Raw genomic sequence first — 27217 nt, forward strand, 5'->3', positions numbered from 1 at the left:
TTTATATCAATTTTAGACAGGGCCTCCACAATAAATAACTCCAACAAAACTGCATCCATTCTACACACCGCTGGCTTGTCAACATACTCTTCTCAGTCTACCTTTGTAGGATTGACTGAATCCACAGCCTTCTGACTTGCAAAAAGGCATCAGGTACAAAGTGTGCCAATAAATGTCTACTTTTTCCTCAGATGTTTCCTAATCCGTCCAATATATCTGACATTAGTTTTTCTTTCAGATTACCAGCGTCCGCGGCATTTTTACTATTGAATTATGAGCAACTGGTAGAGAGGTTGAGCTGCCAACTGGCGTCGCCTGGTCACTCCAGTTTACCCCAAAGATTATAGAACTCTTTGGTTTACCCTGCTTCACATTTCACCAAAGATCATAGAGCGGTGATCTTTGCATCTCTATAAGATCTTTGCTCACAACCTCTTTGCCCACGGAGCAGAAGCTTGCCGGTAATTGTAGTTCTCCCAGCTCATGCTCGCCAATGAAAAAAGTGCTGATACTACAACGCCCAGCATGCAGCGCTGCTGCGTTTGCGCAGTTACTTGGCATTTAGAGTAATGGCCGTTTATGGATGAGGTGAAGCGCGGTTCCCAGGGAGTTGCTGCCACTCTCTGCCGGTCATTCAATCCCGAAGATTTCCTCACAGTGAATGATGATGATAATAATAATAGCGGCATCTCGGATTGTAGTGAGTACTCATGGGCTGCTGTTGGGCCTTCAAACATCGTTTTTCCTTCTGGAAGCTTCTCCCATCTGTGGATTTAAGTTACAGCTGGCGGAGTTCTCGGTGAAGTTGCTGCACTCTCACCTCCATTTGTTAATAGTAGGAATGGTAAGGCAATTTTACAGGACCAAAAATCCATAAAACGTCAAATTCAAGATTCAAAATACTTGGCAGGTCAGATTTGATGAAAGGTCACTGGCCTTTAAAGTTTGTTTTTTCTTCACCAAAAATATTACTCTGATCTGCTATATATTTCCGTTATTTTCTATTTTTTATTTTAAATTTCCAGAACCTGCCGCTGCCGTATATATTGTATGGTTAAGGCTGAGCTCAAAATTGTGCAGTACCATAGTGCTGTGATTCATTGGGCTTGCTTTGATCAGACTGCTGGGTCAGAGACATTATGGTCTGGAATGATAGTAAAGAGCAAAACTTTGTTTCGATATTCATAATTTCATAAATGTTTTTGCCCATATACTAAATTTTGCCTTATTTTCCTTGCTGAATATTCATTACTGACTTCTCAAAAGTGAAAGTAGACAAAAATGCTGGAGAAACTCAGCGGGTGAGGCAGCATCAATGGAGGGAAGGAATAGGTGACGTTTCGAGTTGAGACCCCTCAGACTGATGTGGAGGTGGGGGGACGGGAAGAAGAAAGGAAGAGGCGGAGGCAGAAGGCTGTGGGAAAGCTCGGAAGGGGAGGGGAAGGAGGGAGAAAGCAAGGACTACCTGAAATTGGAGATCAATGTTCATACTGCTGGTATCCCTACCTCTCAAAAGTGAAACCTTTGGTTTAAACCAGCATCTGCAATTCCTTCCTGCTCAAAAGTTATTGTCATTTTTTGTCACTTTCTTCAAAGCTAGGAATGTTTTTATGGAAAAATTAAGATTAGTGCCTTGGAGTTTGGTGGTGATTGTAGTTGGAAAAATTCTGAGTGTTTATTAATGCATTTTGGCAGTGAGATGTACCATATAAACAAAGGACCGAAGGATGCACAGTATGATCATCTCCTAAAGTGATCTTGCAGACAAAAGGGAGGATACAAAGTGCTGGAGTAACTTAATGGATCAGGTAGCATTTCTGGAGAACATGGATAAGTGAAGTTTTGGGTCGAGTCCCTTGCTCAGACTGATTGTGGGGGAGGGGGATGAAAACTGGAAGAGAGGAGGGGCAGGACAAAGCCTGGCGAGTGCTGGATGGATACAGGTGAGTGTTTTTGACAGGCAGATGGTTTGGATAAAGGCCAGAAATGTAAAGATAAAATGTAAAGACATCTGTGTGAGGTGATGAAAGTGGTGTGAATTGTGCAGTCAGAGGAGAGAAAATAGGTGGAACAGGAGGGGGAAGGGATGAAATGGGTGCATGTCCAGGTGGGGCACAGGGAAGACAGCAGGAAGAAAAAGATTGCCCAAAATTAAACAATTAATTTTCATATCATTAATTTGTAATCTACCCAAGTAGAATATGAGATGCTGTTCCTCCAGTTTGTGTGTGGCCTCACTTTGGCAATAGAGGGGGCCCAGGACAATAAAATCTCTATATGACTATGAAGGGGAGTAAAAATGATTAGCAACCGGGAGTTCCAGCAGGTCTTGTTAGACCAAGTGCAAGTACTTGGCGAAAAGCTCGCTGAGTCTGCGTTTGGTCTCGCCGATGTAAAGGAGATCACATAGGGAAATACCGAATGCTGTAGATGAGGTAAAGGAGGTGTATGTTGACCTCCGGCTCACCTGGAAGGACTGCTGGGGTCCCTGGGAGGATGTGATGGGGGAGTTATAGGGACAAGTGTTATATCTCCTGCAACAATAGGGTAAAGTACCTGGGGAGGAGTGGTTTGGATGGGAAGGAATGAATGAACGGGTTGAATGAATAAGTTTAGCAAGGAGCGGTTTTTTGTGGAAGGTGAAAAGGGGTGGTGATGGGAAGATGTGACTGGTGGTGGGATCATGTTGAAGGTGGCAGAAATGTCAGAGAATGATGCGATGGATGCGGAGCCTTGTGAAAGCTGAGGATCAGAGGGACTTATCTTTGTTCCGTCTGGGGCAGAGTGAGAGCAGGACTCAGAGGAGACGTGAGAGAGGGATCCAGCTATGACAGCAGGGGGGGAAACCATGTTTACTAAAGAAAGAGGACATCTTGGATGTCCTAGAATGCAGATCCTAGATGCAGTGGAGAAATTGTGAATAGGGGATAGTGTCTTTGCAAGAGGCAGCTTGGAGGAGATGTAGTTCAGATAACCCTGTGATTTGTAATAGATGTCAGTTGATAGTATGTTCCCTGATATGGAGACCGATAGATCAAGAAAGGGGAGAGAGGTGTCAAAGTTAGTCCAAGTGAATTTGAAGGCAGGGTGGAAGTTAATGATAAAGTTAATGAAATCAGCGAGATCTGCATGGGTGCTTGATGCAGTCATTGAGATCGCAGGGAAATAGTTGAGGTGTGATGCCTGTATGCTTGGAACACGGACTTTGATGTAACTAACAAAAAGGCAGGCATAGCTAGGGCCCATGTGAGTGCCCACCTTTAACTTGGAGAAAGTGAAAGGAATCAAAAGAAAAGTTGTTGAGTGTGAGGACAGTTTTTGCCAATGGAGCAAAGTTTTAGTAGAATGAAACTAACTGGGACTCTGTTCAAGGATGAACCAGAGAGCTTTAAGACCTTCCTCTTGGAGGATGGAGGTAGGTAGGGACTGGACATCAATGGTAAACATTAGATGATGAGGGTCTAGAAATTGAAATTATTGTAGGGTGTGTGAGGTGTCTCGGATGTAGGCTTTGTCCTGCCCCTCCTTCCTGCCAACTTTCTCCCACCTACCACAGAAGGGTCCTGACCTGAATATGTTCTCCAAAGATGTGAGTTTACCCCCCCCCCCCCCCCAGACGAGGGAGGGGCGAGGTGGTGGGGCAGCTGGTTGGGGAAAGTAATTTGCCCTTGTGGCTAGAGAGATCAGGGGGTATGGAGAGAAGGCATGTACGGGATACTGAGTTGGTTGATCAGCCATGATCATATTGGATGGCGGTGCAGGCTCGAAGGGCCGAATAGCCTACTCCTGCACCTAATTTCTATGTTTCTATGTTGCCTGACCCACTGGGTTATTCCAGCTTTGTCTTTTTTTGTAAACGAACATCCGCTGTTCCTTGTGTCTACTGTTGACATAACTTCATTCTGTAGACATTCATTCATTCATAAGAGAATAATAGTTTCTCTTGATTTGTTTGATAAGGATTGGAATACTATGCATGATGATATGAGTGAAAGATGACAAAAATTGTTGGTCAAATGCAATGTCGAACAAAATCAGGTGGTCATGTCAAAATTAGTATCAAATGTTTAAGCAAGTAAAACATTGCTTTTGACAGTGTTTTACTTGCTTAAACATTTGATACTAATTTTGACATGACCACCTGATTTTGTTCGACATTGCATTTGACCAACAATTTTTGTCATCTTTCACTCATATCATCATGCATAGTATTCAAATCCTTATCAAACAAATCAAGAGAAACTATTATTCTCTTATGAATGAATGAATGTCTACAGAATGAAGTTATGTCAACAGTAGACACAAGGAACAGCGGATGTTTTGGAGGTATGGAGGAATTGCCGATAGAATATATGAGCAAGAAGGATGATGGCGACACACTTGGATGCGAAAGAGAACTCTTCCTTCTCACTATATGGCAACTGTGATTTGATTTTGTGTTCCCTTATGACGAATGGGTGGAACAGTGGCACAACTCGTAATGCGAGAAACCCAGGTTTAATCCTGACCTTGGGTGCTATCTGCAGGAAGTTTGCATAATCTCCTTATTATTGGGAGGGTTTCCTCCCACATCTACAGGGCTCTCACTTAACTTTTTTTTCCTGTTGCCAGCCGGACAACCGTGGCAGCTCTTTAAGTTGCCAAATTACAGTTTAGGTGGTCATTTAAGATGGCTTGCATGACGCGTGTGATAATGTGCTTGGACGAAGTGCATAGTTACCAGTCGGGATTATGCTCAATGAAGCATTCACATATTATTTCTGCTTCAAATAAAGTCGCCAACTAAACATATTCACCAATCAAGACATGATATATACCACAATGACATGCAGCAAAATTACAATACAGTATCTCATCTCTTTTTACACATTGCAATGAATGTAATTTCTATTATCTCTTTCCACTTCCAAACAAAAATCTGATTGGATTATTCAGCGTATGATCAACCTCGGTGAGACAGGCTTGGCGATCGCTTCGCACAACACCTCCACTCAGTTCGCAATAACCAACCTGATCTCCTGGTGGCTCAGCACTTCAACTCCACCTCCCATTCCGAATCCGACCTTTCTGCCCTGGGCCTCCTCCATGGCCAGAGTGAGGCCCACTGCAAATTGGAGGAACAGCACCTCATATTTTGCTTGGGTAGTTTACACCCCAGCGGTATGTACATTGGCTTCTCCAATTTCAGGTAGTCCTTGCTTTCTCCCTCCTTCCCCTCCCATTCCCAGCTCTCCCACAGCCTACTATCTCCGCCTCTTCCTTTCATTTTCCTGCCCCCCCACCCCTCCCGACATCAGTCTGAAGAAGGGTCTCGACCCGAAACGTCGCCTATCTCTTCGCTCCATAGATGCTGCCTCACCCACTGATTTTCTCCAGCTTTGTCTAACAACGGGATCCCACCACTGGCCACATCTTCCCATCTCCTCCCCTGTCGGCTTTCTGCAGAGACTGCTCCCTCCGTAACTCCCTGGTCAATTCGTCCCTTCCCACCCAAACCACCCCCTCTCCTGGCACTTTCCCTTACAACTGCAGGAAATGCTACACTTGTCGCTTTACCTCCCCCACGCAGTCTTTCCAGGTGCGGCAGGGGTTCACCTGCACCTCCTCCAACCTCATCTATTGCATCCGCTGCTCTAGGTGTCAGCTGCCCAACATCGGTGAGACCAAGCGTAGGCTTGGCGATCGCTTCGCCCAACACCTCCGCTCGGTTCGCAATAACCAACCTGATCTCCCGGTGGCTCAGCACTTCAACTTCCCCTCCCATTCCGAATCCAACCTTTCTGTCCTGGGCCTCCTCCATGGCCAGAGTGAGGCCCACCGTAAATTGGAGGAGCAGCACCTCATATTTTGCTTGGGCAGTTTACACCCCAGCAGTATGAACATTGACCTCCAATTTCAGGTAGTCCCTGCTTTCTCCTCCGCTTCCCAGGTCTCCCTCAGCCCACTGCCTCCGCCTCTTCCTTTCTTCTTCCCACCCGCCCCCCCTCGCACCCTCACAACGTCGCCTCTTTCCTTCGCTCCATAGATGCTGCCTCACCTGCTGAGTTTCTCCTGCATTTTTGTCTACCCATTCACACAAGTTCTGTTATCCCACTTTCCTCACCCACTCCCTGCACATTGGGGGCAATTTTACAGAGACAAGTTAACCTACAAAGCCAATCCATCTTTGGGATATGGGAGGAAACCCACATGCTTGCAGGGAGAATGTGCAAATTCAACACAGACAGTGCCAGAGAACAGGATCGAATACAGATCTCTGGCGCGTGAGGCAGAAAGTCTACCAGCTGTGCCACTATATTTTATTTTCCAACACACAAAAAATTATATGTTGATAACTTTGGCTACTAAAAAAAAAAGAAACTATCCATTTTCAGTCTTAAATCTCTAAGTGACGCTATATTCCCCTTTACAGCTACTGTATGTTTTAATTCAGTTCAAGACTACGGGGCAGTACATTGGCCATAAAGTTGCTGCCTAAAAGTGCCAGAGACCCGGAATTGATCCTGAATATGGGTGCTGTCTGAATGGAGTTTTGTTTTCTCGTTTATAACTTTGTTTACAGAGTACTATGTTTACATTTTCTGTTGTGTTGCTGCAAATAAGGATTTCATTGTTCTAACTGGGACGTGAGAGAATAAAACACTCTTGACTCTTGACTTGCGTCGCTGATGTGTGGGATAGAACTAGTGTACGGGTGATCGCTGGTCGGCATGGACTTGGTGAGCCGATGGGCCTGTTTCCACGCTGCATCTTGACTAATTAAACTAAAAACACTATAACCAGAGGAAATCTAAAGAAGGTTTTCTACCCGAAACGTCACCCAATTTCTTCTATCCAGCGATGCTGGCTGCTCCATGGAGTTCCCCCGCACAATTAAAGCATGGAATAGTCTTCACCCTACCATAGGTACCTAACCAGACACAACTAAATTTAAGGTTGCTCTTTTTTCCCAAGAAACATTTTTTGCTTAAGTCCAAGTCAAGAGTCAAGAGAGTTTTAATGTCATATGTCCCAGATAGGGCAATGAAATTCTTGCTTGCTGCAGCACAACAGAATATATAAACATAATACAGAACAGGTGATAAAAGTTCAGTGTGTCTATATACCATAGACCATATATATATATATAAACAGATAATATGCAATAGGCTGTTATTTTTCAGAGTTTGGAGTTTGGTGGTGGTGGGTCCACCAGTTTAAATTCCATTTTGAATATTTTTGAAGGACCAGGAAACCAAGAAGCAAGAGTTACTCCAGGGAGTGACTCCAGCTCCAGGGAGTGATTCTGCGTTGGTTTTCTGCGGTCGCGATGAGGCAGCGACCGGCCAGATCTCCCACAATGCAAAGGGAGGGAGAAAGTGGCCGACGCCGACCAGTTGCCGTGGCAGTGCGCATGTGCAGGGCTGCACATGCGCACAACCACGGCCGATGATGTGCTGGCCGTGCGCATGTGCAGGGGGAGGATGTGCAGACCGTGGCAGTGCGCATGTATAAGGCGGCCGGCCGTGCCGAGCCGAACCGAGAGCCGAGAGCCGGACACGGATGGCGGGCGGAGACGGAGAGTGACAGAGAGAGAGAGAGAGATGGAGAGGGGACCCGCTCAGAATTAAACACTAGGTGTCCAGGGTGCTTGCTAAGCCGGGCAAAATGGCATGGCTTTTAGGTTGCCCTGCGGGACTGTAAGTTGCCATTGGCACCCGGGCAACCACTAATTTCGAGCCCTGCATCTAAAAAAATAGTGACTTGGTAGGTTAATTATGCATTGGATTAATAGAGTCACACAATCCCAGGTGTGTTCGTTGAGTTCAGAAAGTCTTCCTTGGTGGGACCGCGGAGGAGAGAGTCAAATCCCTCTAAACTGTTCATATCCACGTACCCATCTCAATTTATTTTTGAAAACTTTAACATTATATTTGACTCTGCAGCTTCCTCTGGCAGCTTGCTCCACATCTGTGGTGAACATATGTGCCACTCTATGTGAAGAAATTGCCGCTCATGTCCTTTTTAAAATTTTCCCCTCTCACGTTAAGCCTATGCCCTCTAGTTCGAGCCTGGGCATCCTGGGCCTACCTTTGTGACTATTCACCTTATTTAAGTCACTCATGTCTTGGCTCATCCTTCAGCTTCTTTCACTCTACGTATAAATGTCCCAGCCCATTCCAGCCTCTCCTTATAATTCAAGGTAGGTCTGCCTACTTCTGTGGGATCTCCCAGTTAACATTTTAACTGCCCTTTCCATTTCTATACTGACCTTTCTGTCTTGGGCCTTTTTCAATGCCAGAGTGAGGCCACTTGCAAGCTGGAGGAACAGTACCTCATAACCTCACGTTCCGCTTGGGTAGACCCGAAGCATCACCTATTCCTTTTCTCCAGAGATGCCGTCTGACCCGCTGAGTTACTCCAGCTTTTTGTGTCTATCTTTGGTACAAATAATAATTTCTTCAGTTATAGGTAACTAACCTTCAAACCTCCACCCCCCCCCCCCCCCCCCAACCAACTGCCTTCTCTCTTCCATATGCCCCATCTTGATTCACACCCATTTTTCCACTTCCTTCTCTCCCCACCGGAGATGCTACCTGGCATGCTGAGTATCTCCAGGACTGTGTCTATCTTTGGTACAAACCATCATCTGCCGTTCGTTGTTTAAATTTTGTGTAGTGTGGACAGTAAGAAGGCAGAAGGAAAGTATTATTGATTTAGGATGTTGCAAGAGTAGGAATGAAAACTTCAGCAAATGTATTAGTGGAAATGGGTAGTTTTGTAGAAGGGATTTTCTGCAAAATCTCCCCTGATTCTCTCTTTATCTGGTTTGCAACCTGGTTTTGTTGTTATAATGGTGTCCATTATATCTATAAATAGCAACACAGGAAGTGTTTTGGACTTTAGTCAAGAAAAGCATAAACAGCAGTATACCAGGAACAGCAGTTGGTGCTGTTCCTGGTGTCATTTGTGTATTTCTGTCAGCTTCTATTGTTCTTACATTATGTCACGAATGTTGGAGATCGGTGTACAAGCTTATAATCCGAAAAGACTCATTGTAATTATTATTGGCCAGAACGACTTGTTCACCGAGTTCTGACAACTTCAGCTTTATTTCGTGATGACCAACTCATAATTTAGAAGTGAAATACTCATTCGGTATATCTTGGGACGTGCTCTGTATTTTGGAGCATGGAAAATGAATTAAATTCATAGGTATCCCCAATGAACTTCGCTGTACAATAGTGAAGGTTTGAGGTGTGCACCTTCATAATTTATTTGCTGGTTTCACAAATGCTGCCTGATCTGCTCAGTTTTTTCAGGATTTTGGGTTTTGGATTTTTTTAAATTCTGTACTGCTGCCAACCTTCCCATTGGTGCAAATTTTTCAGTAACATCATCAGCTGGAAGGCTGATGTAATATTTCATTCTGAATTAAGTCATCTTAGAGGCCAGCAAACCTCTTGTAAGAGCATGATGCCCCAAAGAATTGTTGGATGCAAGCATTTCAGAAATATAGAACAGATGAAATATGAAAAACCATTATCTCAAAATCTGAAATATTAACTGGAAATTTGTTATTTTTCTGACAAAAGAAAATATATTGGTTAACTCAGTGTGCCAAGAACATAACTATTTTGAGATGTACTACTTTAGTCTAAAGTAACCATCTTATTTCAGTAGCAGGAGGTCTGTAAACAATCAGACACAAATTTAAGGTAATTATTATTTGGCAAAAGATACAGAAGCAACATGAGGAACATTTAGTTATATAACCAGTCGTTGTAATCGGAATTGTCTTAAGGATGGTAAAATGTTTCTTTACTTAAGGGAACTGTCTTCCATTAACTTTCTGTAGAAACAATGTTATGGGATATTCTGTGATTTGGTTAGGGAACTGTGTATGTATTGTATGATCTTTATTTATTATTGGCTTGTCAGGGTTGCTCCCCCCCCCCCCCCCCCCCCCCATTGTATTTCGCGCCAAGGGTCCAATATAGTATAAAAGAGGGGAGAGCACGTGAGAGCGTGTCGATCTTCTGGGGCAGCACTGGGACTGTGCTGACCATCTGGAGGTGTCTATTCGCACGAGGTTGAAGGGCTTGGACGAGTAGAGACAAGGATCGGACCCGCTGTGTTGGTTAGGTATCGTATAGGGAGGTTTCACGGCAGTCGGGTCACGACCCATGACCCGTACTGTTGCTACGCCACACCAAATAGATTACGCGCAATGTACTGCATGTAGGCACTTATCATTGTTTCCAGCGTAGCGGGCCCGTTGAAACCCGCTGAAATTGTCAATTTTTGCGCTGTAAATAATTATGGAAATCGGGATAAGCGTGTGAGACATTTAGCCTACTTCAGAATTCCAAAAGTGAGGAGAAATTACGGTAGATAAAAACGAGAGCTGAAAGGACAACAACAGCCAGAGTGCTTGGCGAACATTGGCCGTTTGCTCACTGCATTTCATCAACAGTAAGGCATTATTTGTGTTTTTTCTTGATTCCTTTGGCATCTAAAAAGTTTCAGAAGTGATAAATCTGGCTGTAATTTTTTTTAATCGCCCATGGTTCTCGTGGGTTTTTACATACAAAAATGAAAACGCATCTGAAGAAAAATTTACAGCCAGATTTATCACTTCTGAGAATTTTTAGATACCAAAGGAATCAAGAAAAAACACAAATAATGCCTTACTTGATGAAATGCAGTGAGCAAACGCGATAATTCGCAATATTTTCAATGTTTACCAAGCACTTTAGCTGCTGTAGTCCCTTCAGTTCTCGCTTCTCTATACCTTCATTTCGCTTCACGTTTGGAATTCTGAAGTTGGGTACATGTCTCTCACACTTACCCCGACTCCCACAAATTTTTTTAGCGCAAAAATTCAACATTTTGGTGGTTTTTAACAGGTAGGAAAGTACGCGTTTCTAGCATTAATAACATATACCGGAACTGACGGATGTCTTCCAGTTGGATTTAGCGGCTCCGTGCGTCGAGCCCTATGACCCAGTGACCTTTCGTGCAACCTCCCTATAGTGTGTTTGTGTTCGGAAAATAAAGTTAGTTGATCCAGTGTTTGACTCGGTGTTTTACTGAACCAGACTAACGGGGGTGAGAATAGGACCGGAATTACAGGGTTATGAGAAAGTCTGAGTGAGTCAATCCAATTGGATAACTCTACAGACTAACTGGTGTTAAAATAATTTTTGTTTCATTTTTAAGAAGTAATTATTTTTCTTTATTTTTCCAGGTGAGAGAGACTGCCTGAAATTCAAACCTACAGTTGCCAATAAAACCGAAATTCTAATGCTGCTGCGAATGAGATAACATTAAATTATTAAGCTGGAAATCCAGTTTTTATTTTTTACCCAAAGCATCCATATGAGAGGTTGAGTGCCTCAAATCTTGCAGAATGTTTGGGGACATGTTTGAGGAAGAGGAAGACTCTAGCTTCATGTGCAATAACAAAGTGGGGAATGGGAGAAAATCAAGGAAAAAAAATACCGAGCCATCAGCGCGTAGAGCAGCCTGTAACCTCAGTGGAATCAAAAACCAGGGAGGCACCTGCTACCTCAACTCATTGCTTCAAACACTGCTTTATACGCCGGAATTCCGAGGTAAATTATTTAATGGTGGAATGCAATTCAAAAAGAAAGGGTTATATTTATTTAGTATGTGAAGTCGAAACAATTTTCTTCCTGTGTCATCATTTATTGTTGCCTTTGTGGTTTGCGAGAAAAATGAACAATGTTTTATTAAAATAAAAGAATATTTGCAATGCAGGTAGTTCTGCTATAATGTCTGCTTCCATACTGCAAATTGCAAATGTACACTCTTTCTATAATGGACCACACGAAAGATAGACGGTGTCCTTTATTGCAGATTGTCTGCTATAAGCGAATAAGGGGGGTTAATATGTACAGTATTATTGGAAAACAGCCAATAAACACACTACAAAATAAACAGTAAAGGACACAAAATACACAATAGCTTGGAATGGCACACTGGCGCTGCAATGGACTTGCCACCTTACAGCGCCAGTGACCCGAGTGCGATCCTTACCTCAGGTATTCCCTGTGGCAGAGCGGGTTTCCTCCCATGTTGCAGAGACGTGTAGGTTTATAGTTTGGTTGTCTTCTGTGGGTTATGCAGGTTCTTTGGGTCGCTGGTGCTGCCGCTGCATCATGGCGCCAATAGGCCTCGGGTGCTCCCTGTGGGTGTGTGCTCAGTTTTCATTGACGTACAATTGCCAATTGTGTAATCAGCTGGTTTAGTTCTATCTTCTAGAACTGGCTCACTGATCTCCAGTTGCCACTCTATTATGAAGTTCATTTCTCTCAAAAAGCTTTATGAGGTCTGTCTATTTATATAATATTAAAAAAAAGATTTAGTCCGAGCATGTGCTGTGAGGCTCCAATGAGCCCTATTCCTGTCAAGTACAAATAAGCCATCTTATTTGCTACTATTGTTTCTTGATCTCTTGGCATCATTCTAAACTGGAAATGCCCTAAATTTACCTAACTTTTGGCTTGTTCTTGACAAATGATTAATGCCTTTGTCCCACTTAGGCGATTGTTTCAGCGACTACAGGCGACTAGGCAGTTTTCACTTGGTTGGGGGGTGCCATCTGTATGGTTGTGAGTAGTCTCCTTAAGTCGCCTAAAGAGTCGTAACGTTTTTCTGGTCGCCGCTGGATTTTGAAATGTTCAAAACCTTTAGGCGACTGTGGGCTTGACGTAGCTTGTCTTCTCCTGTCGTAGGTGCTGTCGTAGATTGTCGCCAGGATGACGCAGGTTGTTGCCAGGTGACGTTGGTTGTCGCCGGGTGCTGACTTTGGTGAATTCCATTGGCGACTACCTACGTCAACCAGCAACAGGTACCGGCGACTGAATTGTCGCCGACAGGGTCGTTGCTTGACGTAGCTTGTTGCGGGTGGACGTAGGTTGACTTCGGTTGTCGCCCATGTGGTCGTAGGTTGCACCATCAGAGCATCCCTGCATTCTGAGGGAAGTTATTTTTCCCAGACCTTGGAGGAGTAGGGTGTGGATGTGGTACAGAAGCTCCGGTCCACCTTCCTTTAAGATCTCAGCTGGGATCCCATCTGGACCGGTGGCCTTGTTGTTCTTAAGGCTCTTTATGGCATCTTGAACCTCTGTCATAGTGGGAGGTTCTTCCGTGTCTTCTCTGATGGGACTCTGGGGATGCGGTGGGTAATGTCCGGTTCAGTTGTGCTGTCACGGTTGAGTTCCTGGAAGTGCTCTTTCCATCGGGCGTTAATGGACTCATTGTCCTTCAGCAGTTCTTGTCTGTCTTTTGAGTGCAGGGGGGGTTAAGCCGCGGTAGCTTGGACCATAGACGGCCTTAATAGCGCTGAAGAAGCCTCTGGTGTCACCAGTGTCTGCCAGTCTCTGGATTTCCAGAGCCTTATCTGTCCACCAAGAGTTCTTAAGCTCCGTCACCCGGCTCTGGATGTCCGCCTTGGCTCTGGAGTGAGCCGCTCTTTTAGCCTTGCAGGTTACATCATTTTGCCAGGCACGAAAGGCTTTCCTTTTCTTGGAGATGAGCTGTTCTATCTCTATGCTGTCCTCGTCAAACCAGTCCTGGTGTTTTTTGGACTTGCACCCAAGGTTGTTTTTACAGGTATCAAGGATGGTGGATTTGAGCCGGCTCCAGTGCCCTTCAATATCTTCAGGAAATTCCTGTTGGAGGCTTTCCCCAAGAGAACCCTGAAATCGCTGCTAGGTGGCAGTTTCCTCCAGGCTTTCAAGGTTCAGCCTTGGCCGGATCTGCTTTGTTTGAATCCTCCTCTTCCTCTTGAGTTTGACGGACATCATGGAGCCGATGAGGCGATGATCTGTCCAGCAGTCATCTGCATCGATCATGGCCCTTGTGATTTCACGTCACGGCAGTCCCAGGCTCGTTTAATGACATAGTCCATGGGATGCCACTGTTTGGAGCATGGGTGTCTCCAAGATGCCTTTAGTTTGTTTTTCTGGTGAAAGAGGTTGTTAGTGATGATGAGGTCGTGCTGAGCACATTTGCTGAGAAGAAGTGCTCCATTGGAGTTGATGTTTCTTTCTTATGGTACCCTTCCAGAGGTGTTGGTCCCGGCCGACCCTGGTGTTAAGTCTCCTAGGAGAATAATCTTATCCTCCCTGGGGATTTTAGATCTAAGAAATAAATTATTTATATCCATACCTTATAGGTCTTCCATAATTGAAATTGTTACTCTTTTGTTTATATCTGTTCATGTCCTTAATCCTTAATTTCTGCAAACTCTTCCAGCCTCTGAAATCATGGAGAGTTCTGAAATTCCCTAACCGTGGCATCTTGTGCATCACCATTCCTTAAATTAATTGATATGCACATTCATGTCCCTGAAATTGCCTTTCTAAATTTCTTCCAGTTCTCTTATTGAACCATCCTTAAAGGGCCTGTCCCACTTGGGCGACCTAATCCGCGAGTTCTGGCGAGTTTGCCCTCGACTCATACTCGCAGCATGGTCGCCACAAGGTCGTTGGAGGTCTTCGTAACTCTCCTTCATGCTCGAGAGTGGTCTCAGCGTACTCAAGGCCTTAGCTAGGTCGAGGCGTTTTTTTCAATATGTTAAAAAATGTTCGCGAGTACAAAAAGGTTGCCATGGAAAAAATCGATACTTTTTATAACTCGTAGGTTTAGTCGTAGTAGGTCGTAGTATGTCGTAGTAGGTCGGCATGTTAGTTGTAGGTAATCGAGGGTATTCAAAGGTAGTTGTAGATAGTCTTCATCATAGTCGAAGGGAGGTTGAAGGAGGTCGTCTTCACTCTCCACTATTCGGTGTCCAAATTTCCCGAAGTTAGTCGTAGCAAGTCGTAGATAGTCGAAGCTGGTCTTCAACATAGTCAAAGGAGGTCTTCTACATAGTCGAAGGAGGTCTTCAACACGTCATTTTATCAAACTCTTCCAAACTCGCCAATTAGGTCGCCCAAGTGGGACAGGCCCTTAAAGCACTCACCTTTTGTCAAGCTTTGGATAGCCCTTCCTAATGCTAGTTTTTACACCCTTTGTGTAAGCTGTTGTGAGATGCCATGGGACACTTCTCAATGTCATTGAGTTTATATAAATGTACTTGCTCCTGAAATTGATGCAATATTTCTTTCTTTGACTTAGAATCACTATTCGCCCTAGGACCCGAGGAACTGGGAGATTTATCAGACAAAGATAAGCCAGAATCTAAGGTCAGAATGTTTTTGTTTCTGATGTTAATGTCTTATCTCAACCTGTATTTGTAAACAGATTTTGAAGAACATCAACTCTGCACAAAGTGCTAATTTTTAATCCTCGAAAGTGGTCCTCTTTAAAGGCTATATGTATGGCATTTGATGCTTTAGAATTTTTTTATTTTTCTTGTTATGTTTTGGAGTAAATTTGAATGGTTGTGCTTAAGCATGTGATGTGATGTACATTGCGTTATTACCTCTGGCGCTGTAAGGCAGCAGCTTGACTGCTGCGCCACTGTGCCGCCCCAAAGATGAGACTTTCTATTCTAGGACATCTGAGATGTCCCCCTTTAGTAAACATTGTTTCCCTCCTTTTGACATAGTGATCCCTCATCAGCGTCTCCTCTGTGTCCCATAGTTATGCTCTTGCTCCCCCTCCCCCTGACGGAACAAGGATGGAATTCCCCTGGTCCTCGCCTTTCACACCACCAGCCAAGGTATTATGCTCCAACATTTCCAGCACCTCCAACGTGATCAAACCACTAGTCACACCTTTCCATCTCCACCCTTTTCTGCTTTCTGCAAAGACCGCTCCCTCTGCAACTCCTTGCTTTGCTTATCCCTTCCCACCGAAACCATCCCTTGTCCAGATACTTTCCCTTGCAACCACAGGAGATATAACACCTATCAATATACCTCATCTCTCACCTCTAATCATGGACCGCAGCAGGTGAGACTGAGGTTCACATGCATCTCCTCTAACTTTATCTACTGCATTCGGTGTTTCTGATGTGGCCTCTTGTACATCGGCGTGACCAGGCGTAATCTCGGTGACTGCTGCGCTGAACACTTGCACTGGGTCCTCCATGGCCCACTGGATCTCCCATGGCTAAACATCTTAACTCCCTGTCCCATTCCAACATTGACATTTCTATCCTGGACCTCCTCCATTGCCAAAGTGAGGGCACTCGCAAACTTGAGGAATAGTAGCAATGTTACAAAATTTTGAGATTTTATAAATCAAGTCTGTAATTTATCCCATCAGATAAAGCATAAAAAGAAGTTTAATTTGACACCTAATTCACTTCATATCTTCAGTATTAAAAAGTTATGGCCATTTTCATACTCAGAAATTAGCATCTTGTTCCCTATTGCTTTTCCATTGACAACACAAAAGCTGTGATCGAGGACAGTCAAATGGCCATAACTTTCTTAAAAATTAAGAGAACTGAAAGAAATGTTCAATTATTATAGATTGAAGCATTCTGAAACAAATATGAAACAATCTTACTTAGATGACTTGAAATTAAAGCATGTAATTAGTTAGTTACCTAATTGTAGCTAATTACTAAATTCAATTACTAGATCTAAACATCTATCAATTTCTTAAGAATAGATTAACATTTTTAAATAGCCTAAGTGTCCAAATAACATTCACACAAGAATTCACAATATAACATAATTTTTTTATTTTAAATCTCATTGTCATGGATTTATAGGCCAAATGGAAGGAATTTAATGTTTAATACCTGTAAATTAATGGCCATTTAAATCATCTTGCGAGTGGATTTTTCTGGAACGCGATCTTTGGAACGTTGCGGTTTGCGGTGATTTAGACCCCCATATCGGCATGAAAAATACTGCCGGTTCGTATGGGGACTAAATCACCGTTTCGCAACTTTAAAAGTGAATTAAAGGCATCTTAAGGACCAATTTTATACATAAAATAAACGGCTTTCGTTTACCTGTCCCCTACCTGAAATCAGTCCTTGTTGTTGGCGTTGACGGCTTTAGAAGCTGATTTTAAAATTACTCCAGCGCTGTACTAGTCGGACGATTTAAAAAAAAAAAAAAAAAAATACACAGAACGGCCGTCGGAACGATTCTTCAGCAAAAGCTTGCACTCCAACCAAATATAATCCAGGACAAGATAAGAAAAAAACGCGTTTTAACCCCGCCCCCCCCCCTCAAAGGCGCCAAAATCGCGCACATGGCCAGTGGCAGAATTGCAGCGCCGCTGAAGGTAAGTATTGTAACATACCTAGGAATAGCAGCTCATATTCTGCTTGGGTATGATCATTGGTTCATAACGGTATGAACGGTAACGGTAATCTAACGGTATGAACATTGAATTCTCCAATTTTAGGTAACCTCTAACAACCCCCTAAGAGAGATGGTACAATAAACAAAGCTGAGAAACATGAAGGTTTACATGTTATAATGAATGGGAAGAGGTAATATAAACTAAAGGACTAATTTAACAATGTGTACAAGAACACAAAAATCTGTTGTTGGAAGTTTGTTGAAAGCGGTAGGGCAGGTTGGTAAAGTGGTTACAATCATATGGAATCCTGGGATTTATAAGTAGGGGCATTGAGTTCAAAAGTAAAAATATTACGACGAACCTTTATTTAGTTTAAGAGATACAGTGCGGAAACAGGCCATTCAGCCCATCTATTCCGCACCGACCAGCAATCCCTGCACATTAACACTATCCTACACCATCTAGGGACAATGTAAATTTATAGCAAGCCAATTAACCTACAAAACCTGCACGTCTTTGGAGGGTGGGAGGAAATCAAAGAACCTGGAGAAAACCCACGCAGGCCACGGGGAGAACGTACAAACTATGTACAGACAAGCACCCGTAGTCAGGATCAAACCCGGGTCTCTGGCACTGTATCGCAGCAACTCTATGGCTGCGCTACCTAGCCGCCCATGGTTCAGCGTTAAAACACTGGTTCAGGAACAGCTAGAGCATTGTATCCTGTTCCAGGCATCATAGTTTAGGAAAGATGTCAAAGCTTCAGTAAGGGTGACAAAATACTTCAGAGGATGAGGGACTTCATTTATATGAAGAATCTGGAGAAGCTGGAATATTCTGGGTGGAAAAGAGGTGGGTTATGTGGGGATGTGGTAAAAATATCCATATAATTAAAAGTCTAAACTTGACTACTTCTTGTTTGCACTGTATATTGATTTTAGAAAAAACACCACCACTTACGGATGTAATTTTTGGCCATCTTACTCAGTCCCCCTCCAGCTGTCAGGGCCAGAGGATTTTTCCCATCGATGAAAAATAAAAGACTTATTAATGTTTAAAAAATGTTGAGATTCTCTCTCCTGTCAATCACGCCATGAAGGCCATGCCCTTGGAAACCCGGAAGTGCGGACGTGCCTCAGTCTCTGCAAGATGGGGGAGGGAGAGGACACAACTCTCAGTCTTAGCTGTGAATAACACCGAACACGTGTCTACTAAACTGAGTGTGGTTTTACTGACCTGTGAGTGCCCTTAATGTGGTTTGAAAATGAAAATGTGGTTTGAAAATGAAGTTTGAAAATGTGGTTGGTTTGAAAATGAAAATGTGGTTGGTTTGAAAATGAAATTGTGGTTGGTTTGAAACTGGTTGGTTTGAAACTGTGGTTGGTTTGAAACTGTGGTTGGTTTGAAACTGTGGTTGGTTTGAAACTGTGGTTGGTTTGAAACTGTGGTTGGTTTGAAACTGGTTGGTTTGAAAATGAAATATAGTTTGAAAATGAAATATGGTTTGAATATGAAATATGGTTTGAAAATGAAATATGGTTTGGAAAAGAAAATGGTTTGAAAATGAAGTTTGAAAATGAAAATGTTCAAGTGAGTTTATTGTCATGTGTCCCTGTATAGGACAATGAAATTCTTGCTTTGCTTCAGCACACAGAACATAGTAGGCATTTACTACAAAACAGATAAGTGTGTCCATATACCATAATATAAATATATACACACATGAATAAATAAACTGATAAAGTGCAAATAACAGAAAATGGGTTATTTGTCCGAGCCAGGTTTAATAGCCTGATGGCTGTGGGGAAGTAGCTATTCCTGAACCTGGTCGTTGCAGTCTTCAGGCTCCTGTACCTTCTACCTGAAGGTAGCAGGGAGATGAGTGTGTGGCCAGGATGGTGTGGGTCTTTGATGATACTGCCAGCCTTTTTGAGGCAGCGACTGCGATAAATCCCCTCGATGGAAGGAAGGTCAGAGCCGATGATGGACTGGGCAGTGTTTACTACTTTTTGTAGTCTTTTCCTCTCCAAGGCGCTCAAATTGCCAAACCAAGCCACGATGCAACCGGTCAGCATGCTCTCTACTGTGCACCTGCAGAAGTTAGAGAGAGTCTTCCCTGACAAACCGATTCTCCGTAATCTTCTCAGGAAGTAGAGGCGCTGATCAGCTTTCTTGATAATTGCATTAGTGTTCTCGGACCAGGAAAGATCTTCAGAGATGTGCACGCCCAGGAATTTGAAGCTCTTGACTCTTTCAACCATCGACCCGTTGATATAAATAGGGCTGTGGGTCCCCCTCCTACTCCTTCCAAAGTCCACAATCAGTTCCTTGGTTTTGCTGGTGTTGAGGGCCAGGTTATTGCGCTGGCACCATATGGACAGTTGCTCGATCTCTCTTCTATACTCTGACTCATCCCCATCAGTGATACGCCCCACAACAGTGGTGTCGTCAGCGAACTTGATGATGGAGTTCGCACTGTGACTGGCTACGCAGTCATGAGTATAGAGTGAGTACAGCAGGGGGCTGAGCACGCAGCCTTGAGGTGCGCCCGTGCTGATTGTTATCGAGGCTGACACATTTCCACCAATACGAACAGACTGTGGTCTGTGAATGAGGAAGTCGAGGATCCAATTGCAGAGGGATGCGCAGAGACCCAGTTCTGCGAGTGTGGTTTAAAAATGAAGTTTGAAAATGAAAATGTGGTTGGTTTGAAAATGTAGTTTGAAAATTTATATAATTAAAAGTCTAATCTTGACCACTTCCTGTTTGCGCTGTATATTGATTAAAAAAAAACGCTACCACGTACGGTTGTGTTTTTTGGCGATCTTACTCAGAGTCCCCCTCCGCTCATCAGGTGCTGAGGATTTTTCCCATCGATGAAAAATAAAGAGTTATTAGTGTTTTTAAAATGTTGAGATTCACTCTCCTGTCAATCACGCCATGAAGGGCACGCCACTTCCGATGGGATGTGGGAGGGACTATAAAACCCAGAAGTGTGGGCGTGGCACAGTCTCTGCAAGATGGGGGAGAGAGAGGTCACGACTCTGTCTTTGGTGGCCTTGCACCCTGCTTGAAATGGTATGAAACTGCATTTGAATTTGGTGGCCTTGCTCCCTGCTTGAAATGATATGAAACTACATTTGAATTTGGTGGCCTTGCACCCTGCTTGAAATGGTATGAAACTGCATTTGAATTTGGTGGCCTTGCACCCTGCTTGAAATGGTATGAAACTGCACTTGAATTTGGTGGCCTTGCACCCTGCTTGAAATGGTATGAAACTGCACTTGAATTTGGTGGCCTTGCACCCTGCTTGAAATGGAATTTCAAGGAACAGCCGTGAGTCAACTGCCAGCCCACCAGCCTAGAGTGAGTGAGCTGCCAGCACACCAGGCTTGAGTGACTGAGCAGCCAGCCGAAGAATCCATACTAGCCCTCTGGAAACCAGTCCCTTCAGCCCACAACACCCATACTAGCGCTCCCGAAAGCCCCCCCCCCCCCCCCCACTGGCCACCAATATTGTAATTGGCGGAGAGGTGGATATTGCGTTGGGGGACCAGCCCTCCCATGTGAGCATGGCACCCAACGGGTCCCACTTAGTCTAGTATAAAATTATGAAAGGTATAAACGGCAAACGTAGAAAGATTATAGTGGGTAAAAATCTAATGGGTATCAAGAAAATGCGATTAGCAAAACAAAAAAACAAGAATGACATGAGGAGAAACTATTACTTTGCTAGTATTTTGGGTCTGGAGTGCCCTGCAGTAGTAGTGGCAATGGATTATTTTGTAACGTTCAAAAGAACAACTGGATATATATTTCAAAGGAGAAGCACTTGCAGCCGTTTGGGAAAAGGTTGGGAGGGTGGGACCACCTGATGTGCTTCTACATAGAACTGATCAGGGCTCTCGCTTAACTTTTTTTCTCTGTTTCCAACCAGGCATCCGAGGCAGCTTTTTAGGTTGCCAAATGACAGTTTGGGTGGTCATTTAAGACTGCTTGCATGACGCGTGCGATAATGTGCTTGGACAAAGTGCGTAGTTACCAGTCGGAATTATGCTCAATGAAGCTTTCACATATTATTTCTGCTTCAAATAAAGTCACAAACTAAACATATTCACCAATCAAGACATGATATATACTACAATGACATGCAGCAAAATTATAATACAGTATATACAGTATCTCAACGCTTTTTACACGTTGCAATGAATGCAATTTCTATTATTTCTTTCCACTTCCAAACAAAAATGTGGTTGGATTATTCAGCGTATGATCAACCTCGGTGAGACCAAACGTAGGCTTAGCAATCGCTTTGCACAACACCTCCACTCAGTACGCAATAACCAACCTGATCTCCCAGTGGCTCAGCACTTCATCTCCCCCTCCCATTCCGAATCCGACCTTTCTGTCCTGGGCCTCCTCCATGCAAATTGGAGGAACAACAGCTCATATTTTGCTTGGGTAGTTTACACCCCAGCGGTGTGAACATTGGCTTCTCCAATTTCAGGTAGTCCTTGCTTTCTCCTTCCTTCCCCTCCCATTCCCAGCTCTCCCACAGCCTACATCTCCGCCTCTTCCTTTTTCCCGCCTCCTCCCCCCCCCTCCCCCTCCCCGACATCAGTCTGAAGAAGGGTCTCGACCCGAAACGTCGCCTATTCCTTTGCTCCATAGATGCTGACTCACCCGCTGATTTTCTCCAGCTTTTTGTCTACCAATGGGATCCCACCACTGGCCACATCTTCCCATCTCCTCCCTTGTCGGCTTTCCGCAGAGACCGCTCCCTACGTAACTCCCTGGTCAATTCGTTCCTTCCCACCTAAACCACCCCTTCTCCTGGCACTTTCCCTTGCAACCGCAGCAAATGCTACACTTGTCACATTACCTCCCCCCTTGACTCCATTCAAGGACACAAGCAGTCTTTCCAGGTATGGCAGAGGTTCACCTGCACCTCCTCCAAACTCATCTATTGCATTCGCTGCTCTAGGTGTCAGCTGCTCTACATCGGTGAGACCAAGCATAGGCTTGGCGATCGCTTCTCTTAACACCTCCGTTTGGTTCGCAATAACCAACATGATCTCCCGGTGGCTCAGCACTTCAACTCCCCCTACTTTCCGAATCTGACCTTTCCATCCTGGGCCCCCTTCATGGCCAGAGTGAGGCCCACCGTAAATTGGAGGAGCAGCAGCTCATATTTCGCTTGGGCAGTTTACACCCCAGCGGTAGGAACATTGACCTCCAATTTCAGGATTCCCTGCTTTCTCCTTCCCAGCTCTCCCTCAGCCCACTGTCTCCACCTCTTCCTTTCTTCTTCCCTTCCCCACCCCTCCCCCCTCCCCAACCACCCTCACATCGATCTGAAGAAGGGTCTTGACCCAAAACATCGCCTATTTCCTTCGTTCCATAGATGCTGCCTCACCCACTGAGTTTCTCCAGCATTTTTGTCTACCCATTCACACAAGTTCTGTTATCCCACTTTCCTCACCCACTCCTTACACATTAGGGGCAATTTTACAGAGACAAGTTAACCTACAAAGCCAATGCGTCTTTGGGATGTGGGAGGAAACCCACATGCTTGCAGGGAGAATGTGCAAATTCAACACAGTCAGTGCCCGAGGACAGGATCGAACACAGATCTCTGGCATGTGAGGCAGCAAGTCTACCAGCTGTGCCACTATATTTTGTTTTCCAACACACAAAAAATTATAAGTTCATAACTTTGGTTACTAAAAAAAAAAGAAACTCCATTTTCAGTCTTAAATCTATGTAACGCTATGTCCTCCTTTACAGCTACTACATGTTTTAATTCAGTTCAAGACTATGGGGCAGTACATTGGCCATAAAGTTGCTGCCTAAAAGTGCCAGAGACCCGGAATTGATCCTGAATATGGGTGCTGTCTGTATGTAGTTTGCTCCTTTTCCCTTTGATCGTGTGGGTTTTCTCCGGGTGCTCTTGTTTCCTTCCACACTCCAAAGGTGTGCAGGAACCTTTTTCAGACCCAACCCAAAATGTAATATTTCCTTTTGTCCAGAGATTCTGTCTGACCTGTTGAGTTACTCCAGCTTTTTGTGTCTATCTTCAGTTTAAACCAGCATCTGCAGTTTCTTCCTACACACATGATACTATACGATAGAACTTTATTAATCCCAGGAGGGAAATTGTGTGTGTGTGTGTGGGTATTTATCTCTCACGCACACGCGCACATACACACACACACTTATATAGTTATACTAGACCAAGTGCAGACCCGTTGGGTCTGCTCCCCCAACGCAGCCGTTCCCTACCCGTAGCCCCCATGGGAGACGTGGTCCTCCAACTGAAGATTCGAGCACTCAGCAGTGCGGCTGTTTTTAAATGGCGTCTTTGAGGAGAGAGGCGGGCGCCAGCAGCCGTTATGGTCGCTGGCCAGCAGGAGGCGACAAAATAAGTGAGTGGGGGGGGGGGGGAGGAGAAGGATTTTATTAAAAATGTGTACATAAACACGACAAAATTTAATCAGGAGTGGATACTTGGAATGAAAAGTGAAATCTCTACCGAAATTGAAAAAATCTGGGCGTTTGTGAGTCTGGTGTTGGCGTAGCAACGAATCAAAGGCTGGCACCCACAGGCTGGCAACCACAAGTCAGGCAGAAACACAGTCAGCCCGCAGCCACAGAGTTTTAATATTATACTAGACCAAGTGCAGACCCGTTGGGTCTGTTTCCCCAACGGCGTTTGCGGGGGGTGGGGGGTTGAGAAGAGGGGAGGGAGGGGAGAGGAGGAGGAGGAGGAAAGGGGATAGATTTGGGAGGGAAAGGAGAGCGGGGTAGGGGGTGAGAGATGGGGAGAGAGATTTCGGGGAGGGGGGATGGGGAAGATGGGGAGGAGGGAGAGGGGTGGGGGAGAGAGGGGAAAGAGTGGGGAGGGAGAGTGGAGGGGAAGGGGGAGAGAAGTGGAAGAGTGGGGAGGGAGGGAGCGGTAGGGAGAGTGATGTACCTGCCTTCTCTCCATAACCCCTGATCCCTTTAGCCAACGCAGCCGTTCCCTACCCGTAGCCCCCACTGGGGGGGGTGGGGGGCGGCATCACACACACTAACCACCCCCACACACAGAGTTGGAAAAGTGTATAAAGACCGTTCCCTACCTGTAGCCCCCAGCGGAGACGTGGTCGTCGAAGTCGGGTTCCGGCCGTATTAAAATAGCGTATCTTGAAGTCGTCGAAGTCGGGTCCGCCTAGGCAACGCGGGGGGGGGGGGGGTGGCGGGGCTGCATCACACACACGAAGCATCCCCACACACAGAGCCTTAAAAGTGTAATGCCCCAACGCAGCCGTAGCCTACCCGCAGCCCCCACGGGAGACGTGGTCCTCGAAGTAGAGCCGTTCCCGAAAGGCCGTATTTAAATGGCGTCGCGTGAGGTTGTGCTGCGGGCGCCAGCAGCCGTTATGGTCGCTGGCCAGCAGGAGGCGACAAAATGAGTGAGAGGGGGGGGGGAGAAGGTTTTAATGAAAAAAATGGACATAAACATAACGAAATGTAATGAGGAGTGGATAGCTGGAAGGGAAAGTGAAATGTCTACCAAAATGGCTGCTTGTATGGGTGAGAAGCCAGTTTTTATTTCAAAAACTGGGGTGGGGTGTGGTGGGGGGGGGGGGGGGGAGGAGGCATTACACTTTTGTGCAATTTTTTTTGCATCTAGCCCGTCCAACCCTTAAGAATTTTAAACGTTTCTATAAGAAACCCCCTCAATCTTCTAAAATCTAGTGAGTACAAGGCGAGTCTATCCAGTCTTTCTTCATATGAAAGTTCTGACATTCCAGGAATCAGTCTGGTGAACCTTCTCTGTACTCCCTCTCTATGGCAACAATGTATTTGAGCATTGGGCATTGTGACATCACACGATGGAACGTTCACCATGGGCTTGGGCTCCTGCATAGGCATATGTAAATGAATCCATTCCGATTGGACATCTGTGAGCATTGGGAATTGTGACATCACACGATGGAACGTTCAGCAGGGGCGTGTACTTAAACACGACGGAATGTAATGAGGAGCGGATACTTAGAAAGAAAAGTGAAATCTCTACCGAAATGGAAAAGATGTCGGCGATTCTGCGTCCGGTTTCGGAGTTGCAGGGAATCAATGGAAGAAATGCGGCCGGAAGCCAGGCCGGAAGCCGTACATGTAAATGGATCCGTTCCGATTGGACGTCTGCGAGCCTCGGGCATCGCGATTGGACGTCTGCGAGCATCGGGCATTGTGACATCGCACGGCGGGAACGAATCGAAAGGCAGGCAGGCAGCCGGACGGATGTCGGGCGGATGGGGCGAGAGTTTTATAGAATAACTAGACCAAGTGCAGACCCGTTGGGTCTGTTTCCTCAACGGCGTTTTGCGGGGGGGGGGGGGGGGGGAGAAGAGGGGAGGGGGGGGGGAGGAGGAGGAGGAAACGGGATAGATTTGGGAGGGAAAGGAGAGCGGGGTAGGGGGTGAGAGATGGGGAGAGAGATGTGGGGGAGGGGGGATGGGGAAGATGGGGAGGAGGGAGGGAGAAGGAGAGGGGTAGGGGAGAGAGGGGAAAGAGTGGGGAAGGAGAGTGGAGAGGGAGTGATGTACCTGCCTTCTCTCCATACCCCCTGATCCCTTTAGCCAACGCAGCTGTTCCCTGCCCGTAGCCCCCACTGGGGGGGGGCGGCATCACACACACTAACCACCCCTACACACAGAGTTGGAAAAGTGTATAAAGACCGTTCCCCGCCTGTAGCCCCCAGGGGAGACGTGGTCGTCGAATGCGGGTCCCGGCCGTCTTAAAATAGCGTATCTTGAAGTCATCGAAGTCGGGTCCGTCTCGGCAACGCGGGGGGTGGGGGGGGTGGCGGGGCGGCATCACACACACGAAGCATCCCCACACACAGAGGCTTAAAAGTGTAATGCCCCAACGCAGCCGTTGCCTACCCGTAGCCCCCACGGGAGACGTGGTCCTCGAAGTAGAGCCGTTCCCGAAAGGCAGTTTTTAAATGGCGTCGCTTGAGGTTGTGCTGCGGGCGCCAGCAGCCGTTATGGTCGCTGGCCAGCAGGAGGCGACAAAATGAGTGAGGGGGGGGGGGGGGGGGTGATGGTTTTAATGAAAAAAATGGACATAAACATAACGAAATGTAATGAGGAGTGGATAGCTGGAAGGGAAAGTGAAATGTCTACCGAAATGGCTGCTTGTATGGGTGAGAAGCCAGTTTATTTTCGAAAAACTGGGGAGTGGGGGGGGGGGGGGGGGAGAAGGATTTAATTAAAAACGTGCACTTAAACATGACGAAATGTAATGAGGAGGGGATACTTTGAAAGAAAAGTGAAATCTCTACCGAAATGGAAAAGGTGTCGGCGATTCTGCTTTCCCCCTTATCCTTAAACTTTGACCCCTTGTTCTGGTCTTCCCCAACATCCGGAACAATTTTTTTTGCATCTAGCCCGTCCAACCCCTTAAGAATTTTATACGTTTCTATAAGATACCCCCTTAAGCTTCTAAAACCTAGCGAGTACAAGGCGAGTCTATCCAGATTTTCTTCATATGAAAGTTCTGACATCCCAGGAATCAGTCTGGTGAATCTTCTCTGTACTCCCTCTCTATGGCAACGATGTATTTGAGCATTGGGCATTGTGACATCACACGATGGAACGTTCACCATTGGCTGGGGCTCCTGCATAGGCATATGTAAATGAATCCATTCCGATTGGACATATGTGAACATTGGGCATTGTGACATCACACGATGGAACGTGGGGCTGGTGCAGCTTCTGTGGGTGAGAAGCCAGTTTAGTTTTGAAATATTGGGGGGGGGGGGGGAAGGATTTGATTAAAAACGTGTACTTAAACACGACGAAATGTATTGAGGTGCGGATACTTAGAAAGAAAAGTGAAATCTCTACCGAAATGGAAAAGACGTCGGCGATTCTGCGTCCGGTTTCGGAGTTGCAGGGAATCAAAGGAAGAAATGCAGCCGGAAGCCGTACATGTAAATGGAGCC

The 27217-nt window shown here is 45.4% G+C and overlaps 1 protein-coding gene across 2 annotated transcripts in view; it reads left to right on the forward strand.

Annotated features, from left to right (window-relative positions):
* Window positions 1-562: 562 nt before the first annotated feature.
* Window positions 563-27217, forward strand: part of usp40 (ubiquitin specific peptidase 40) — a 151460-nt gene continuing 124805 nt past the window's right edge. The window contains exons 1-3 of one of the 2 annotated variants that reach the window (XM_033024378.1): window positions 563-844; window positions 11231-11597; window positions 15130-15197. In XM_033024378.1, the coding sequence (XP_032880269.1) occupies window positions 11393-11597; window positions 15130-15197 (273 nt within the window). In that variant the 5' untranslated portion in view covers window positions 563-844; window positions 11231-11392. The remainder of the gene's footprint in view (window positions 845-11230; window positions 11598-15129; window positions 15198-27217) is intronic. The other variant, XM_033024377.1, reaches the window with a different exon arrangement.

The sequence above is a fragment of the Amblyraja radiata genome, chromosome 7 (assembly GCF_010909765.2).
Source record: "Amblyraja radiata isolate CabotCenter1 chromosome 7, sAmbRad1.1.pri, whole genome shotgun sequence".
NCBI classification, from domain to species: domain Eukaryota; kingdom Metazoa; phylum Chordata; class Chondrichthyes; order Rajiformes; family Rajidae; genus Amblyraja; species Amblyraja radiata.